The 20,647-nt window shown below is 44.2% G+C and overlaps 2 protein-coding genes across 3 annotated transcripts in view; one reads left to right on the top strand and one right to left on the bottom strand.

Moving 5' to 3' along the window:
• The window catches only part of LOC128674103 (SLIT-ROBO Rho GTPase-activating protein 1-like), a 25,043-nt gene extending 14,698 nt beyond the window's left edge, over positions 1 to 10,345 (top strand). For both annotated transcript variants that reach the window (XM_053752440.2, XM_053752441.2), the window contains exons 4-13: positions 1,151 to 1,273; positions 1,663 to 1,867; positions 2,015 to 2,179; positions 3,447 to 3,571; positions 3,657 to 3,865; positions 4,124 to 4,298; positions 5,241 to 5,400; positions 6,298 to 6,361; positions 6,855 to 6,903; positions 7,696 to 10,345. In XM_053752440.2, coding sequence (XP_053608415.1) covers positions 1,151 to 1,273; positions 1,663 to 1,867; positions 2,015 to 2,179; positions 3,447 to 3,571; positions 3,657 to 3,865; positions 4,124 to 4,298; positions 5,241 to 5,400; positions 6,298 to 6,361; positions 6,855 to 6,903; positions 7,696 to 8,184 — 1,764 coding nt within the window. In that variant the 3' untranslated portion in view covers positions 8,185 to 10,345. The remainder of the gene's footprint in view (positions 1 to 1,150; positions 1,274 to 1,662; positions 1,868 to 2,014; positions 2,180 to 3,446; positions 3,572 to 3,656; positions 3,866 to 4,123; positions 4,299 to 5,240; positions 5,401 to 6,297; positions 6,362 to 6,854; positions 6,904 to 7,695) is intronic.
• On the bottom strand, positions 9,124 to 20,647 carry LOC128674104 (uncharacterized protein). Its single transcript, XM_053752442.2, has 16 exons — positions 20,446 to 20,647; positions 20,249 to 20,362; positions 19,637 to 19,714; positions 19,136 to 19,520; positions 17,676 to 17,838; positions 17,114 to 17,255; positions 16,796 to 16,978; positions 16,431 to 16,577; positions 15,045 to 15,212; positions 14,709 to 14,883; positions 14,257 to 14,481; positions 13,815 to 13,918; positions 12,618 to 12,791; positions 11,472 to 11,617; positions 11,061 to 11,210; positions 9,124 to 10,943 (listed from the first exon to the last, which is right to left on the bottom strand). The coding sequence occupies exons 1-16, from the start codon at positions 20,533 to 20,535 to the stop codon at positions 10,793 to 10,795; spliced, it is 2,595 nt and encodes an 864-aa protein (XP_053608417.1). The 5' UTR covers positions 20,536 to 20,647; the 3' UTR covers positions 9,124 to 10,792.

The raw sequence follows: 20,647 nt of genomic DNA, 5'->3' as shown, positions 1-20,647 counted from the left end.
GCTCAATATCAGTAAAAGTGATAGAACACATAAAATACGTTTCACAAAAGACTTTAAGTGAGGAAAAATGACATAATGATAATCTAAACAAAACCGGAACTTAAATATTTTCAGGAAATATAAAACGAAGTATGCTTACCTGCTGCTTTTGTTAATTTACTTCTTCGTCCACATTCTTTCTTTTTCTATCATTTTCCAAAATCATGAGCGTTCTCCGTTTTATCTTTCAGGAATAACAAAAAAAATCTTATGACCTAAAATAAAAAGCTTATGCCACTATTAGTATAAAATCGACTGAAATCCTATAAGGACGGTATTAACAATAGCAGTTTTAATATAAAAGTGATTTAATCCATAATAGGACAAAGAACATTAGAAAAGTTTTGTAGAAAAGTGTCTTATTTATCGTTAAGTCATGACATACAAAACAATTTTAGTAATAAAGTGACGTAAGTGCGAATAAGTCGTATATATTATGACAATATTCGGAAGAATAACGAGTTAAAACCTATTAGGTCAATTTAATTCTTACCCTTTTTTGGAATGAAAATGTCTCAAGCGTCAATCGGTCACTTTATTTGCGTTCGGTCAACGTGTTGCGCTTGCGGTTGCGGAAATATCACCAAAAGGGGCGTTGACGTTCCGACCCTGGAGCCCTCGGCGCTCAGTTAGAAAGCGACCAAAATAGAGCGTTCGTACTCTTCTAACACAGTTGGGGCAGTTTCTGATTCATTATGCGATAGAATACGATGTGTAGAGTCGTTCGATGACCTTAAGTCAATTTAAAGATTTTTTGAGTTAAGTCGGTTTCATTCTAACTAAGCGATATACATTCATATTTCTACTCATAAATAAAAGTAAAAAAGTTTACATTTGTAAATGTAACTACTGCATTGCCACTATTCAGAAAACAAGGCAAAAATATAATGAATAGGTATTAGCTTCTGCCCGCGGATTCGCCCGCGTGTTTTCCCCCTGGAACAGTTTCCGGGATAAAAGGTATGTACTAAATGCCCTTCTCCATACTTAAAGTTGTATGCAAACTTTCAAGAAGATTGGTTGAGTAGATAGAGCGTGAAGAGGTAACATAGTTATTATATTAGTTAGGATAAATAGTATTCGTATATTAGTAAGATATGTTTATGTGCAGGGCGTGCCTGCGGAGCGGCAGGACGCGGAGCTGGTGGAGCTGGCGGGCGCCGCGGCGCCGGATGCGGAGCTGGCGCGCGCCGCCGCCGCCGACGAGCTGCGCCAGCGTCTCCAGCAGCTGGAGGTAACACCAAGCTTATTTCTCACTTATTTTATTTATACTACTGCAAAAAGCAATGCGGGCTCCGTATGGATCTTTCTTTTCACGCGTTTATTGAAGAACTCCATGTTGTGGGCTCTAGAGAAAACCTTATCATTTTAAACGGTTTTCGATCATTTTATTTTATTTTCACCCATAGATAGTGTGATTCCTGAGAAAGCTATATAATATATTTACCCGAGCCTGGACGGGCGGCTAGTATGTTATTAAATTATTTATTTAGTGTTGCATAATTTGTCAAAATCGTTTTGTGTTCCCTAAGAAATAAAATAAGTTGATAAAATGTGATGGTGGCGGTAGTGTGCGGCCAGAACGGGGGAAAATAAATATATAATGTTATGGTATTCGGTCAGACGGGCGCTCGGCAGCTGCGCGCGGAGGTCCGCGAGAGCGCGAAGACGCTGGACGCGGCGGAGGCGGAGCTGGTGCGGCTGCTGGCGGCCGAGGGCTGGGACGCCGGCGCCGGAGACGAAGCCGCGCGCCGCGACCAGGAAGACTACTTCCTCTCCAAGTTCCGCGCCTACGTCGCCTGCGCCGGTCGCCTGGCCAGGATCGAAGGTGCGCGCGCCTCCTTGTGCAATTTATTTTGAAGAGACTCTGTGATTTAGCTTTGCTTTTTAGAGTGTGGGGTTCCTTATGGTCGAGTTTGTTCAATGCTCTCTCGTCTTGCACCCAAAATGTATAATAGAGATGGTGTCCCCGCAGGACGCACGCTGGGCGCGCGCGCGCGCGTGCCGGGCACGCCGCCGCCGTCGTCGCCGCCGGCCGCGCGCCCGCGCGCACGCGCATTGCGCGCTCAGTTCGCGGCGCCGCTCGGCGACCGCTTGCCGCGCGTGCTCACCTCATGCGTGCGCGTCATCGCTCTCTACGGTCAGACTGCGCTTTATCTACTATCTATATATCTTGGCTACGAATGAGTAAACTACGCCAAAAAATGATTCCATGGTATTGAATCCGCGCCGGTGCGCCGCGGTGCACCGGCGCGGATTCACGGCGCTCGGAGTTAAACAATATAATATATACGTTCGTGTGTGGTAAAGTGGTATAGAAGACATTCTGAAACGAAAGGCACAGGAATTACATTTTATAACTATGTATAAAATTCTACTTGGGGCAAAAATACATTTTTTGTATGTATGTAACGCGATAACTTTCGAACCGTTGGTCCGATTTTTCTGAAATTTAAAAGGTATTTAGGATATATAGAATAGAATTTTTAAGTTCGTAGGGCATCAAAATCGGTTCAGTCGTTTTTGATATATTCACAATTTTGTAAAAATGTATTGTGTTTGCGAAGTCTTAAGTTCGCGGCGAACAATGAAATTAAATAATTTCTATTAGCGAAGCCTCTACTGCGACGCAGCAATATAAACTATACACCTCAACCTATCACAAATCACACTATCTATTAAAAGCATCCGCTTCAATATCCGTTGCGTAGTTTTAAAGACATACAGGCATACATAGGGACAGACAGACAATGGAAAGCGACTGTTTTATACTATGTAGTAATAACACAATCCCTGGATTGTGAATTAATATATTATATTGATTATGTTAAGCCTTTTATGTACCTACTTCATTTGTTTCCGTTTCTTTGCTAACCAACCATAGCTAATTATAATAATGCAAGTCGGTGATGAATAGGAGTCGTAAAATGATTTGATTTTCCAAATTACATTTATTTACTTGTTTCTGCAGTACAAATTCTATCACATCAAATGCTTTCACGGTGATCCAGATGTAGCGATCGGATTGAGGAGTCATTATTAAACCATTGTTTCCTTGAGTATAAACGGTATAGGGCCGAGATTACCAGTCGTCTCTGTGTATAACTGGTACAAAATGATTATATAAATTCCAGCAATATTCATGAAATACTTTCTGTGAACCACTTTTTCATTGATATAAATTTGGATGACGTGATGTGTTGATGTACAAATAGATATTCAACGTGTACTAAATAGTTATGTATGAAATGTGTTATGTATTAAATATGTTTCCTTTTAAAACCAGAAGTGGCTCCATAATCCATATGTATACCTCAATCCTTCACTAAATACTGACCGTATTTAGTAATGCGATTCCCTTGGTCTTCCGCTCAATACGAGAGCCCAGATCAACATAAACATTGCAGGCGCGCGGCACCAGGGCATCTTCCGCGTGTCGGGGTCGCAGCTGGAGACCCTCGCGCTGCGCGCCGCCTTCGAGCGCGGCCAGGACCCGCTGGCGCTCGTCGCCGACGCCAACGACATCAACAGCGTGAGTATGCGTCCAGACACCGACGTACTCGATAAGGATATCAGACCTATATCGAGCGATTTGACAGTCGTCTAATACGGTACAGGTGTGCGGTCTGCTGAAGCTGTACCTGCGGTCGCTGCGGCCGCCGCTGCTGCCGCCGGCGCTGCAGCCGGCGCTGCTGCGGGCGGCGGCGGAGTGCGACGACGTGGAATTCGTGCGCGCCGTGCGCAGCACGCTGGCAGCACTCGCCACGCCCGCGCTGCTGGTGCTGCGCTATCTGTTCGCCTTCCTCTCGTATCTCACGCAGTACAGGTTAGTGCTTATTAAACGGTGGTATTTAAGGAAACTTAAAAAATACCTATTCACAATTGCATATTTTAAAGGAACGCATAATAAACGAGCCGAAAGGCGAACTGCGATAACCCATGAATATATCAACCACACGATATATGTATATTGTATATCCATTATAATATCTGCAAAATTTTCTTATCTGAGCGTGTGACCCAATAACTATAGGTTTTACTATATAAAAAGATATCGGAAGTTATATAGGTGGTAACATTGCAGCACGCAGAACATGATGGACGCGTGGAACCTGGCCATCTGCCTGGGGCCAACGCTGCTGAGCGCGTGCGGTGAAGGGGGCGGAGGCGGGCAGGGGGGGGCGCAGGTAGCGGCGCAGAACCTCGCCAACGAGCTCGTGAAGCGCCTCATCGTGCACCACGCCGACGTCTTCCCGCAGGTCGGTGTTGCTGTGGCTCGTTCAACCGCCTTATCGTATAATTAAAAAAAAATCCGTCCAGTACTTTTTGGATAAGTATTTGTATTAACTTTGTTACACAAAGTACCATCTTCCACTAGTGCTACCCCGCCCGGGGTAATAATCGGTAAGGCTAGTTATGGATGGCTTTTCAACTCAAACGCACCAGCGTGGAATATAAATATAACTACAAAACACTATAAAACTTTGTACATCCTTGAATATAAACAGTATTAGGCTGAGAATACTAGTGGCCGCTTTGTATAATTTCCACTTACTACGCTGGCTCAGTGACCTCAAAGTAGATCTTAGCTGGGATCGACTGGGCGCCTACCCGACACCTCTCCCAGATAAGCTGATTTAACGCCACGATCCTCCTTAATTTTCTCTAGATGACCAAGCCAGTATAGTCGCTGTGACTTTATCACACCTAATATGTTGGCTTTATTATAATTATATAATTTCCAACTATTTATTAATTCAGAAATAGAAGTTCAGATTTAGGAGCCACTTTTACATTGGCTTGTGGATGTGATAATGTACGAGTTCTCCAGGGTTTGGGGTTAAATGACTTTCTCTCTGGTCGGAACACGCTCTTCTTCGAGGTACAAATGACTTTCATATTTGAACTAGATGAGGGCGGAGTAAGTTTCTTTTTCAATCAGAAGTAGCTCCTCAATCCATACGTATGTGCCTTGCACCTTGCACTATGAATTTGTGTCGGGTTAAATGTTAGGATTATAAAGTCTCTCGTTGAACGTACAGTACGTTTAATAAACTCTCACAGTTTCACATAACTATAAGTACTCTCAAAGCTCAGTGAAAATGTTATTTGAAACTGTCGCCTGCTAGGTGATGTACGCCGTGGAAGGACGTCGCACGTAGATATGAGCATAAGCTCTGTAACAATAGTATTGCGTGCAGGATATCGCGCCGCACGCGCTCTTCAGTCCGCCCGCGGAGCCGGCCGGACCGGACGCGGCGGACGCGCCGGACCGGGCCGGGCCGGACCGGGACGACCACGACGTCAACGAGGACCTCTCGCTCTATGACGACGACGACGACGACGACGACGGTGATGACGGTAGGTTAACTTGCAAGGTTCCTTCTATTACGGTTGAGCTTCGCGATGGCTGACCCTTGCGGTCAACTCGTGAATGGGTTCCGGTTCCGGGGGGTGCTGGTCCGGTCCACTCGACATTCGTTTTACCGACTGTTTATAATTTTTATTCTATTTGGCTTTAGAACTCGGGATCTAACTAATCTGAACATTTTGTGTGTGCGTTACTCCAGCTAGAAAGTGTCTCCTACAGAAATATGAATAGAACCTATAATTAGTGCCTAATCAGCTATGTATGTACCCGGCATAAAACATTTGTGCCTGTCAGAAAAAATATCAGCTTTAAATGTTTCGTATGTAAAAAGATAATAATAGAAATTTAGATTACATTCTCGTTAATATGTGGAGAAGGTTTCTAAGGATATTTCTTGACCATTTCTGGGGGTATTACACCTCAATATAATTTTTGAAGACCTATCCATAGATACCCCACACGTATGATTTTAAGTTTCAGTTCTAAGTATGGGGAGCCCAAAATTTATTGTTTTTTTTTCTATTTTTGTGTAAAATCTTAATGCGGTTCACAGAATACATCTACTTACCAAGATTCAACAGTCTAGTTCTTATAGTTTCGGAAAAAAGTGGCTATGACATACACGGACGGACAGACAGACATGACTAATGAGGGTTCCTTTTTTGCCATTTGGCTACGGAACCCTAAAAAGCAACATAAGCCCACGGAACGTAAAAGCAATGGAAGAATAAGGCAAATTTACTGCAGTACTGCAGGCCTACCATCAATTTTTACAGAATGATTCAAATGCGGCGCAGTTCAATGAATGCCCTGCAATAAATCGCATTAGTAGTACTGGTAGTTGCAAAAATAGAAGATATGACGATTGACCTTGCTTTTTTTTTCAGACGAAATCAGTGAAGACGGTGAGAGCGGCGAGTGGCAAGAGTCTAACAATACGGAGAATCACACGTATGTATTATTTTATGATATCAATTTGATAGAACCTGACCTGTTGTTGTATTGCATGTTACATTATACTTACATTATATAGTTGACTAGCTTTTGCCTGCGGCTTCGCCCGCGTTAACATGTATGCAAAATTTGAAGAAGATTGACGACCTCGGTGGCGCAGTGGTAAGATTCTTGCCTCTGAACCGAGAGGTCCCCGGTTCGATCCCCGGTCGGGTCATGATGGAAAATGATATTTTTCTGATTGGCCCGGATCTTGGATGTTTATTTATATATGTATTTCTTATAAAATATAGTATCGTTGAGTTAGTATCCCATAACAAAGTCTCGAACTTACTTTGGGGCTCAATCTGTGTGATTTGTCCTAATATATTTATTTTATTTATTGGTTGAGTAGATAGGGCGCGAAGAGTAACAAACCAACTTTCTTTCGCATTTATAATATTAGTTAGGATTAGGATTGTGTATGAGTAACTATTTACTGAACTTGCAGAGCTTCGAGTGTCGAGCGACGGCAGCCCAGCGTCTCCTCGCAATCTCAGGTATCCTCTAATATTCAGATTTTTATTTTGTTACGTCATTAGTAATAGAATTTCAAATAAATTCGTGACAAACGTGAAACAAATTTATCTCAAACTAGCTGTAACCCGCGACTTAGCGCAGATTACTTACTTGTGACAGCATCATTATATTTCTCGTGTCGTTTCGAATATGTGTTTACCCATACCAGACTACTAATTTCTAGGACCAATATTTTTGTGTAATAAATAGCCTTTTTGTGTCTTTCATCTTTTCAACATGATTTTGCATACAAATTCTCACCCCCAGTCATTTGAGGGGTTGATTTAAAAACAGAAAAAGTAGCCGATGTGTGATCGTTGTCTTTAACAACGTGCTTGATGCAGTGGTCGAAGCTGACGCGTACATGGTGAAATAGAAATTAAATATTCTCCCCCTGTTTGGCCGGGTAAACACAAAAAAAGTAGCCTATATCACTCCTGAAGGTTTCGTCTATATTTGTGCCAAATTTCATCAAAATCGGCCTAGTAGCTTTTGAGTTTATTTATTACAAACAAAAATACAAATCTTTTCTCTTCATAATATTAGTATAGATTTGTGAGCTAGTAGATCATAAAGGTCCTACTGGTTCAAAAGTAAAAACTGCTATTACGAGTAAAATGAATAAATGCAAAATGGTTTTCTTTTACTTCAGACGTACCATACTGCCGGCCATATCCCTTTTGTTGACACCTAACATCCTGGTAGACATAAAAATCTTGACACCCGACTCACATATCGTTGTGCCCTCGTTCAGACTCGTGTTTGGTCCTCAGGCGCCGGCGCCGGCGCGCCTCGCGGAGAGCACGCCCGACCTCGTGCTGGACCTCCCCGCCCGCGGCCCCGCGCCTCCCCCCTCACCCTCACCCTCACCCTCGCCCGCCTCCGCCCCATGCGCCTCGCCCGCCCCCGCGGAGCCCCCAGCGCCCGCAGCGCCCGAGTCGGACACGGCGGATAACTTCGTGCACAATCGCGACACGCTGAGGAAACGCTCGCGGCCGAGCTCGGAGCAGCCGGGCCCGGCGCCGGCGCCGGCCGCGTCGCCGGCCGGCAGCCCGGTGCCGGCGCGGAACACGGCGCGCGTGGCGGCCAAGTTCGCGGAGCTGACGCTGACGGGCGGGTCGCTGAAGCCGGCGCTGGCCGCCAAGCCCGCGCTGCTGCGGCGCCCCACTCCGCATCCGGCGCATGCGCGGCCCGCCCCGGAGCGCGCCCGCTCCCCCTCACCCGCCGCCGCAGCCCCGCCAGAGCCCGAGCCCTCCGGCTGAACCCGCTCTAACATAAGGTGCATGTATCTGTGGTATACTCATATTATTTTTGTATCAGCGTAGCGTAGGAAGCGCAGCCCCCGGAGAAGGGTCCGACGCGTATATTTTTTAAAGTTTTGCAGACGGCATTTTGTCGGTCGAGGTCGGACGCGGAAAATGTATATTTTAGGAGTTGTTTATGAATAACGTCTAAATGATAATATTGATTCTGATATTTTGACGACGCTTGATTTTATATTTAGTATGACGGCGACGATGCTTTACACATTAATAGAAATTTTGCCGTCTAGTAACATGCATATCACGCCAACATAAAGCGCCAAATTTTTTTAGTATATATTTATACAATATCAATCGATGTAGAGCATAATAAGAGCACTTCAGTCCTGATAAATATTTACGTTACATAAAATCGAAAGCAATTAGAGATTTATCTTGTGCCACAATATTTTTGAAATTGTTAACGAAATTTACATGTATAGTTAAAATTGGGTCGCCGAAAAATGCTCATTTAGACTCATGTGACATCGCAGTAGCAGTGAAAATCGCTAAACGTAACAGTTATTAAGGTGATTAGAACACTCCGTTTTTTCTTAAGAGTCCTAAAATATAAACAATCTTCATTGTACTTATTGCTAAATTCAAAAGTAAATCAAATACCTATTAGTTCTAACTTATATATTCTAAAATAAAAAGGTGTCGATAAAAATTCAAAAAAACTAAGTCTACCGCCGACTTCCAAAGCGCAGGCGAAGAAGTTTAAAACAGTAAAGTTAACATCGTCAGTGAAAGGCGTCAGTCATTGTAGTATATTTTAAATAGTGTGAATTGATTATTTTGCGAAAGAAATAATATCGAAAGTGAATATTTAAATTGCTCCATGACGTCGACACAATAGGGTAGTTGACAAGGTCAGAGAATAGTAAAAAATATGCATAATCTAGGTAAAACAGATATATTTAGGATCATGATAATAGACAGTAACAATGTAGCTGGATCTAAATACGAAGGTTTAAAGTTGGTTGGAAAGTGCATATTCGTATTAAATTATAAAAATAAATTTAACCATCACAAAAAATTAAAATTTTGTAACAACTTTTATTAAGACGTCATCACCATAAACGTAATATTAAATGTAGACGTCGAACAAACATATCTTTCTTCGCGAACATTTTAGCACGTTGTGACGTCACTTGTTCGTGTCATTTATAGTATGGAGCGTTTGGACGAGTCATTATCACAGTAATTTTTTCACTGGTGTTTCTAATAATATAAGGCCTTCGAATAGTCATCAAAACAAAAATTTGTCAACTAGTCTATTCTGTGTTGACCCGTTGACGGACGTCACTGCAACGGAGAACGACGCAGCCGGGGCCGGGATCCAAGATCACAATCACGATCTGTCGAATTCGCATTCTATCGGTGGCCAGACTAATAGTATTATAGTACAATTGCGCTCTGTGGCGCGAAGCAGTAGATACACCGTCAAACTCAATCCACTTCGTCATATACTGGTGCCGGCCGCCCCATTTTTGGGATTGTAGCCGGTGCCAGTGTAGGGTAGGAGGCATTTCCTATAATATACCAATACATAAATGTTTGCAAAATAAGTATTTTATAAATTATGTTTGATTTATTATTGTAAATAGAACAATGACACGAAGCACTCCGTATATTAATCATATTATATAATTTTAACGATTGTCAGAGCATGTAATATTTTACGAATTAAATCATAGTATTTGAAAACAATGTGTGCCTGTGTGATCAAAGGTGAACAAATTAAATGTATTGTAAATGTGTTTAAAATTATACCTATTTTTCATTACGATACTAGAAGCAAAATTTTATTGTAATACTATCGTTTGTTTACACTATTTTCATGTCACTAGTGACAGGTTTCGACAGTTATATGATGTTGATTTCTGCCTACAACATTAATCTTTAAACGTCAGTATATAAAAATGTGTAATGATTTGCCCGGCGCCGCACAGATTTGTCTGTATGTTAGTCCGAGCCGTCGCATGGTGCTAGCGGGCCGGCGTGTTGGCGCGGCTTGTCTGTCTGTTTGTATGTCGGGTTCCGACTTGTGATATGTAATCTCGAATGTGCTGTATGTACTTCTTGTAACGTCGTACACAATAAACCAGTATTATTGCAATCACTTTGTTTTCTCTCTCTCACTCATCTCCGATGTTCCCGGTTGCGTTTTGGAGTTGAAGCTTGAAATCTTGAAGATTCGGCTGCAATTTTACAACCGGCCGCCTGCCTGACGTCAACCCTCCTTGGGAAAGCTATTGTTACCTATCAACTGTCTGTGTGTCCCTTAGTCGCCTCGTAAGACATCCACGCTTCGTTTTAATGATATTTTTTTTGTTCCACGATGATCCACGACCACCACGTACCACGACATCAGGAAAATTTTAGAGTTGTAGTTATTATTGTTGAATAACATTTATAGTTCTCCTAAAACACTTTATTTACAATTCAAGAAAAATATTACAGGTTAAGTTTATTATTAAATAAGATGGAAGATTTCCAGCGCATAAAAAGTAAATAGGTACGCATTGTTTGAATCACATACGTACTCAACAAATAAAAGTGCGGTCTAGGTGTAGAGCGCCAGCGTGTGGTCGGCGTTGGCGGCCAGCAGCCACGGCTGCGTAGGGTGCCAGCGCAGGTCCAGCACGTGCAGGTCCTGCCGGCCGCGCGCAGGCAGCTGCTTCAGCGGGACCAGCAGCGGGTTCTGCAGCAAATCGCTGCGGGGGGAGATATTTATATAAAATGTTATAACACAATATCATGTACAAATGGGGGACTAACACTAACAAAAGGCTAACTTGTTTCCAAATTGATGATCTCTAGTCAATGCATACCTGTAAACCCGTCCGTGACTGACGACGATGTAGGGGTCATCGCCCGCGCTCGCGAACAGTGGGTATCGCGGGTGGAATGAAATACTCCGCACCGCGCGTCCGTGTAACCGCAGCGTTTGGTACGGGCGCGCCGACAGCTCCAGGTCAAACCTGCGAGTGCAGTGGAATCAGTTAGACATAGAAATGACATAAAGAAGCATGCAAATGTACCCTTTTAAGAGGTACATTTGCATTTTATATGCAAAAAAAAAAATATTTTTTTCTTCCCACATAAAGCGTATTAAGGGCAGGTGGTGATGATTATTCTCGGATTCATTTGAAAAGTAGGTTTGGGTCGGTATTATTCACAAAAACACCAACAATGTACTTTGCATAAAAAATAGCATGGGATGGTGGGTCCAGTACGCTTACCAGAGACACTTGCGGTCGTAGGAGGCCACCAGCAGGTGGTCGCCGGTGGGATGCACGGCCAGCGCGGAGATCCACTGAGCGCCGGGCTGCAGCTTGCGGACCAGCTCCTGCTTCACCAGGTCGTACACGCGCACCACGCGCTGAGTCTGCAATGTTCACTTTAGATGCTCGTGCGTCTGGGAAACCTGACGCAGTGCACACAGAAGGCGTGGCTCGTGGCCAACTACTGGTCAAAATTGCTTTAGTATATTGTAAGAATATATGAGTTATAAAACATCTCTTCATAGTCGTATTCCTCATGGCTGAGGGTCGTGCTCATTACGTGGAATTAAACACACATAACTTCTTGGCATTAGTAATGGAGTGGTTTGCCATTGCCTTCTCCATTTCACACACAAGTTAATAAATCAACCAGTGTGCAAGTTTCCTCACGATGTTCTCAAGTGGTGGTCGATGAAAACTATTATACATGAGTCAGATTTGTATACAAACTCATGTGGCACGAGTCAACTCGATTCACAGGCGGACGTCTTAATCATTACACCACCACCGCTTCACTTCGCTTCTTATAAAACATATATGTGTTGGAAAAAGATAGATCGTTGTCTTTCCTAGGCATAAAGGTCTCCGTAAGGCCAGATGGATCTATGTCTTACTGATTATCGTAAGCCTATATAAACACGGACATATATCTACATGCTACGTCTCATCACCTAGTACATTGTGACGTCACTTAAGAATAGAGCTTACGATCTCTTTGACCCTGGTCATGTGGGACGTGAGCTAGATCATATTTAGGGAGAACAGTGAATACCAGGTGATCGCAAGCAGATGCTTTCAGTTGAAAGTGAGCAAACAGCCGACGTACACGCCCTATGTAAAAGGCGTAACCCATATGGTTGGCGCCTACTGAGGAGGTTTTTAATACCGACCGTTTTGTACGCCTACTGAGGAGGTTTTTAATACCGACCGTTTTGTACCAGGAATGAAGGTAGGCAGTATGGAGGAACGCCAAAGAATGTATTATTAAATATGAGGACACATCAATAAAGCTTTTGTAGCTCAAATACGGAATAGAGTCACAATTACGGTATGGGAGTCATGCATGGACATACACAGATTAGTATTATAGGTCGGTGTACTCACGGCGACGAATATGAGCGGCTTGGTGGGGTGGAAGACGGCGCACTGCACGAGCCCGCGCGCGCGGCTGAAGGGAAGCTGCGAGGCGCGACGCGACAGCTGGTGCACCACCACCGAGCGCGACGCGCCCGCGCTCAGCGTCGTCAGCACGTAGTCCCCGCGCGCGTGCCACGACACCTGCGCCACACACACACACATACACTGCGAGCGGAGCGACAGCTGGTGCACCAGCACGTAGTGCCCCGCGTGCCACGACACCTGCGCCACACACACACACATACACTGCGAGCGGAGCGACAGCTGGTGCACCAGCACGTAGTGCCCCGCGTGCCACGACACCTGCGCCACACACACACACATACACTGCGAGCGGAGCGACAGCTGGTGCACCAGCACGTAGTGCCCCGCGTGCCACGACACCTGCGCCACACACACACACATACACTGCGAGCGGAGCGACAGCTGGTGCACCAGCACGTAGTGCCCCGCGTGCCACGACACGTGCGACACACACACACACATACACTGCGAGCGGAGCGACAGCTGGTGCACCAGCACGTAGTGCCCCGCGTGCCACGACACCTGCGCCACACACACACACATACACTGCGAGCGGAGCGACAGCTGGTGCACCAGCACGTAGTGCCCCGCGTGCCACGACACCTGCGCCACACACACACACATACACTGCGAGCGGAGCGACAGCTGGTGCACCAGCACGTAGTGCCCCGCGTGCCACGACACCTGCGCCACACACACACACATACACTGCGAGCGGAGCGACAGCTGGTGCACCAGCACGTAGTGCCCCCTACGGTTATGCTTTGTCAGTCGAATAACAGGAGAAAAGGAAAGGGATGATAAGTATTCTGTGTTATCTATAAGCTACGAATACACTAGGGAACTTTTGACGCGCATGTATAATTATAGTAACGTAGCTATAATTTCATACATAACACCAGTTTGCTGCAATGTCCAATTATTCATGTTTATATACTATAGTCAATTTTTAAACACATGTCGACCATGATTTCGTTTGATACATGCAGTCTCTCCCGTCGCTAATGAATCTGTTCCAGGCAACTTGAAGAAACGAGATGGTGGTGCCTGGGGATGCTGAAACCTATTCTTTTTTTGCATGCATCATGCAAAAAAAAGAATAGGTTAATCGAAGAAAATATAAAGAAAATTAAGACTTACGTGTGTGACGGGCCGGAAGTGCGTGACTGCCAGCCGCAGGCCGCGCGCCCACTCGTCCGCGTCTGCCCCCTGCCACTGCACGCACGAAGCAGTGCGCTCGTCCACTGCGATCAGACACACAGTGTGCACGTTAACTTTGTAACTAATTCACGACGATCATTTGTACTACCATACAAATTCTAAATTCTTTATTCAATTTAGGAGGATATACATCATTTATTGACCTAAAATTATCACTTAAACTAAACTTCCAAAGCGCCGGCGAAGAAGAAGCGGCGCAACAAATTTCACCGCAGCCTTTTCTCCAAGTACATCAATCATCAATAAATCATATCTACAAGCGAATTTAAGAGCAGTGCTACAAAATGTAACATTTAGTCCACAAATATCGAACGCCGCCGCTATCTCAGTCCACCCCATGCTGCATATACTGTACACTCACTGGTCACGTTGTGAGGCGGGGGCTCCATCAACAGCTGGTCCGTCCTGTCGGCCACGCGGTGCGCGCCGACGCCGGCGCCGGGACTGAGCAGCAGCAGCCGCGCGCCCGCCGCCGCCGCCACCAGCGCCAGTCCCCGCGCCGGCGTCCACGCCACCGCGGTCACCGGCGCCGGCTCCGGAGACACCTGGATCGTGCGCAGACAGCGGCCCGTACTCGTCTCCCACACTGGAAAACAAATAACTCAGTCCGCTTTCACTTTTTATTCCCGAAGTCCACTTAAAAAGTAAGCCTCATCGAAGATTCTTATTGAATCTTCTGAACCGATTTACATTTATATAATCGGCAAGTAATATATGTGGCGCAGTATCTATCTGAGAAAATATAAATTGATAATCGTGGGAGAGCTTCGACACGCAAAGAAGAAGTACTACAATAAAGTTGTTCTCCGTTACCCCGGACGGTGCCGTCGTCAGCGCCGGAGACGACGTACTGGCCGCTGGGGTCGAAGTCGGCCGCGCGCACCAGCGCCGCGTGTCCGCGCAGCACGAGGCCCTCGCTCGTCGGGAACGGCTGCAGCTCGCGCGGCGACGGCAGCTTCGGGACCAGCTCCTCGGGCCTGATCGTCAGCTGGGGAACGAATTCTTCAGTTGTCAAATCACAGCTAAATATTAAAATCTTTAAGGTTATTTTTACGCCGACAATGAGCTTCACGGTTTTATAGTCCCGAAGGAAACATGCGGAGATGAGAGTTAGTACAGTAGGAAGGAAGACAGAGACAGTGTACTGACCCGCATCTTGATCGCGCGCGGCGCGAGGTAGAGGTCGAGGCAGCGCAGGAAGCGCTCGCGCACGAAGCGCGGCCACGCGGCCACCGCGCGCACGCTGCTGTGCCGCGAGGGCAGGAACGAGTACTTGCGCTTCCACGGCGTCTGCGCCTGTCGCTCCCACTCCTTCATCTGGCGGCCCGGGGACATTTATACTGCCTGGGTGTCTGGTCGTTTCTAATTTCAATCGGCAGACAGACGGAATGGCAGACGATCTTTCGCATTTGTAATATTATTGCGGACTAGCTGATGCCCGCGACTTCGTTCACGTGGCCGAAAAATTTTTGGTAAGGAAAATTTTTAGAGATTAAAAAAATTCTTTATTTACTATATTAGAGGTCTATCCTTATAAAAAAACCTGAAGAGTTAACTCATCCTGGCAATGAGTGGTATACGCGGGATAAGTACAGTTTCACCGGCGCCACTCCCAGTGAGAATCTCGGCTTCAATCAAATTTTTATACTTCAACAGAAATTGCTCATCAGGCTGAACAACTTTTGTTAAGGCGTCATTTCTATATTTCCTATAGTTCAGGTGTACCATCATTGTTCTCCATCAGGTGTTCCAATTTTCAAAATAGTTTATGGGTATAAACTATATATTGCTCAGACTTAATAATTATGTAACAAAAAAGTTTTATTCGAATCCGTCCAGTACTTTCAGAGATTTGCGTGATCATACAGACAGACAGACAGACAATAAATTCAAAATATTTTTTTTTTGCTTTTTCTATTATTCTTTTTAAATGTCTATCTATTTCAGTCAAAAATACTAAATATACAGACAAAATATTTTTACTGTTTTATTATATGTATAGATTTGTTGGAAAATATTAATGGATATTTACATTGATCTCCATATTTAGTCTAATAATCATGTGAGGAAGTTTGGATTTTAGGTTCCAATGTATGATTTTTACTCCTCCGTTTAGTCCTGACTAATTGCGATTAAATTTACTACATAATGTTAAAATCCAAAACACATTATCCTATATCCCCATGGGTGCATTGATCCCACGATCAGCCTAGAGGTACAATTAAATAGTTCTTGATAAAAAACTGTTAGGATAGTAAACCATTAAGAAAATGATCAGAGAGCCCTCTGATCATTTTCTGTCACAAACTGTCTGATCATTGTCTGTCTCTCATTCACACAGCCGTGTGTAATTAATTCGAAGTGAAAGGCAGCGAACCAATCAATGCAATATGGTTGTCGTTGCGGCTCAATGCGAATCGATTCGACGGTGAGATGTAAATAGCCAAATCGCACTACGCACACTGGTGACCTGTGGCTAAGTGCGGGTTTGCATTTAACTTCTCACCATCGAAGTGATCACATCGCAGTGTATACCTCCTTGGCATCGAGCAGATACTCGGGCGGCGGGTTGTAGCTCTCGGCGTGCGAGGGCGGCGGCCGCTTGGGCGCTGCGATGTGCTTGTGGTCGCGCGGCCGCCGCTCCGCGTCCGCGGGGGCCCACAGGTTGTAGAACTGCTTCTCCTACACATTCGTTCAAGTTTTAGCTTGCGAGCGTCGCGAGACAAATACAAGTAGTTCAAAAATTATAGTAGATATATGGCGACGGTGGGCAGTTACGTCTACGGTAAAATGTCGCTATACTGGCCAGATGAATACTCTGTTTATCACACACATTGTGAAGATATTAATAAATTACTGGCTACTTATAAACTGATTAAATTTTACTTTATATTATTGACCTTTCTTTTCTGTCGCTCCTTTGCGATCTCCTTCCTGGTCTTAGTCCAGCCCATCTTGAGCGCATGGACGATCTTGCTGATCTGCTTCTGTTCGGACCGGGACGGCAGGAACGACCGCTTGTGCTCCGGGAACGCCCGCACGGGAGTGGCCAGGACTTCGCGCGAGAACCATTCCACCCAGGGCTACGGGCAACAATAAATGATACTAGACATTTATTGAACCGGAATTGAACTTCCTTTTTTGTTACAAATCAATAATATAATCAATTCAAATTCCTCAACTGCGGTGGAACTATTTTGATAACCCTGGAGAGATACCTCGTATTCGTCATGTTCAGCGTTGGGCAGCTGTCCAGTGCGGATGCGGTGTATGAGCTGCAGGTCCTGCGCGCTCAGCCGCACGTCCTGCCCGGTCGTCGGGTCCTGCACCGTGCGCCAGAACTCCGGGTCCTCGCATTTCCTGTAGATAAAAATATTATGGCAATTTTTATCTTACTACTATCATAATATTGTATATAATCATATCTTTAATTCACGTTTCAGTTTTGAACTGTTCACATTTACTAGCTTTTAACGTGAAATATATTTTTAAATTGATGATTGTTATTGTCACATTGTTTTTAAACGAAACAAAAACTGTTACCTTTTCTTACTATCCTTCTAGTAAGACCACTAAGAATTGTTACTTATTTATTGTCCTAGACCGACAAACATATTTTGCTGTTCGAGCTGGCCAAGAACCATAAATAATATGGCGTGAAGTGGTTGTAACCAGGGCCCTGTTAGCTGGACAGCCAGCCAAATTCAAAATTGTTTATTTGCTTAAATGTAGGTAATTACAAAAAGGTGTCGGAGACAAGCACAGCACACACAGTCAGACCTGAGAAACTCGTCGATCAGATCGCGGGCGGGCGGGCGCATCAAGCGGCGGCCGTCGAGGTCGTAGCCGACGTGCGCGTACTCGCGGTACCACCACGCGGGCACGGCGCCCGCGGGGTTGCGTCGGTCCTCCTCGTCCGACGTGTCCCCGGACTCGTACTCATCTGTACAAGTGTACACGTGTGTCATGTACACGTCCAATAAAGTTTTAGCCTAATTTTCATAACGGTACGGGGGGCTCACCATCATCTCCACGCGATCCACTTTGCGATCTAAACTGATATGCGTCGCTAATTCCTAAATTGAACTGAGTTGCATTGGAATCGCTCCGTAAAAGTTGATGGTAGTCGTGCAGGTACACCACGATAGTAAACCGGAGCATCGGGACGAAGCGTATCTATCCGACCCTTAGGCGAGGGTAGATACTTGCGGTATTTCGGTGAAGATTTCACTTTTTGCTCTAGAGCACTTTACTTTTGTATTACATTTTATTTTACACTCGTGAACAAAAAATAAATTCAGATAGAAATTTATGCTCCAAAGCTTAAAATCTAATTTTAGCTAGCTCGCATCCAATCATATATCACACATGATGAGCATTAGAAGTAAAATAATAGTAAAGAGGAAGTGCACTTGGAAACAATCTTTAACTATAATAAAGTGACCGGCACTATATGCGACCCAAAGTTGCCGATAAAGTTGAAGGGTAAGATTTATAAAGCTGTTGTGAGACCTGTAATTATGTATGGATCGGAATGTTGGGCTACCAAAGTGCAGGACGAAAACAGACCTCTTCACTCTACCGAAATGCGGATGTTACGCTGGATGATCGGGGTTACAAGAATGGACAGGGTAAGGAATATTTATATCAGAGGAAGTTTGAAAGTTGCGCCTATAAATGATAAAATTAGAGGTAATAGACTTGGTTGGTTTGGACACGTGATGAGGAGAGAAGAGAATCATTTACTGAGGAAAGCTTTAAGTAGGAAGGTACATGGATATAGAGGACGAGGAAGGCCTAGGAAGAGATGGATGGATTGCGTCCGGGAGAATGTGAGGGTGCTGGGGGTGGATCCAAGGTAAGGCAAATGATGAACAATAAAAATCAACCGGGATTGGGCTGCCTCAAACATGACCTGATGTTTACCACAGCAGCTGGAAGTATTGGAACTTTAGCCAGAATGGCAAAGGCATAGAAGCAGACTTCGGAAGAGATGGGGCGGGACTATGTGGATGGTTTTCTATCGGGCTGGCAAGAGCGCTGGGTAAGGTGTTGTCTTCATTTTGAAATAGAAAAAAGCCAATTCAAGCTAAAGAATAAAGAAATTGTTAGAAGTATGTAGTCCTTCTATATACTGGGCACAAGATAGTAACGGTTAAAGAAGGACGCGGGATATCCGCTCGCAAATGCTAATCTAAATCAAAACACTAATTGAAGTTGTAAACCAAATCAAAACTCACCTTTCTCTTCTACAGGTTTTATATTAGCACTAGTTTCCTTTATCTTCTCAGACAGCATGTTAATGCTGCTCTTATGTGCTCCCTCTGCCTTTTGTTGTTTCTCTTTCTTCCCATCAGTGTCTGTTGCTTTCGGTTGCTTCTGTTTCTGCTCCTTATCACTGCCTGCAAATCTTGCAGCCTTGCTCTGCTTCTGAATTTTACTTATCTTCTGTGTCTTGTCTGCTTCATCACTGGAGGCCGTGAGACCCACACCAGACTCTGCACCACTGTCTTCACTCGATACTACATCCTCATCGTCATTATCACCACTGTTGTCATTTTCAATATCATTTTCATCATCAGAAACATCATCAGACTCACCATCTTCTTCAGAATCTGTCAAATCCTAAGACAGAAATGTAGTGTTATTTTATGCCTAAATACATACACAACATGTAATTAAATATTAAATCTGAAATACCCAGGAGACAAACTCCAGTAAGCAGATTGAGGTATACTTACTGATGATTCATCTGATCCACTCCCAGGGCCTTCTTCATCACCAAGTGTTGAATCCACATCATCATCAAACAGCACTTCCTATAGTATTTATAAAAAAAAATAACTTCTTTTTTCAAAACATTTTTTATTAGCTTATCTATCAAGTAATATTGCTATCACATATAGGTCTACCTGTGCCACATTTCAAAATTTATACAGAAGTAGTACAGTATTTCAACAAATGAAAGGTTGTATTACACAACAAATTTAAAACACAAACATATCATGTGGAGAAAGTACTTAAAGTACTATTTAATTTTCAATAAATACAAAGATCTTTATACACATAACCACAAAACTAATTTCATTTCATATATTAAACAAAATACTGTACCTAAAGTAATCCCAGTAGTAAAAAGAAAAATATGTAGAGTGGTCACACACTATGTCTACATCCTTGTCAGTGTAAGGCCCTATTTAGGGCCGCCATGGTGTGCCGAGTGGGGAGTTGGGCTCGACACATAGTGTGGTGTGGCCCACATGCTGATCGAATCGACAAGAGTAGTGTACAAATAATAAATGAGGCACTTTACGTGACTTAAAAAGTTTTCAACAGATTGTAACTAATCTTACATCTTGTTCGTGGTCGGAGCCGGCGTCACCGTCGGGATCGTGTTCAGAGTCCGAGGAGTCCTCCCCACCGTCCAGCGCGCCGCTGATCAGCTCGCCATCTTCCGACCATCCACCCTGAGTTCAAAAATATTAATAATCTACCAACAAAACAAAAGAATATTTGAAATAAAGCCATCAGAAAATTTGTAGTTACAAACCTCTTCGTCAGACTCGTTTTTTGGACTGCATATTTTTGTTTCTTGTGTAGAACTTTTCCTTTTTAGTAAACCACTTTTGAACGGAGGCATTTTTTATTTGAAAACATTACATACATGGAATTAATTTTAAGAAATGAGGAACATTAAATAAATTCACACGCTTGCTTGTGCAAATGAATGAAACAACACACACAACCACGTT

The sequence above is a fragment of the Plodia interpunctella genome, chromosome 12, assembly GCF_027563975.2.
Source record: "Plodia interpunctella isolate USDA-ARS_2022_Savannah chromosome 12, ilPloInte3.2, whole genome shotgun sequence".
Taxonomy (NCBI): Eukaryota; Metazoa; Arthropoda; class Insecta; order Lepidoptera; family Pyralidae; genus Plodia; species Plodia interpunctella.
The sequence above is the reverse complement of the archived record's forward strand: the minus strand, read 5'-3'. Positions and strand labels throughout refer to the sequence as shown.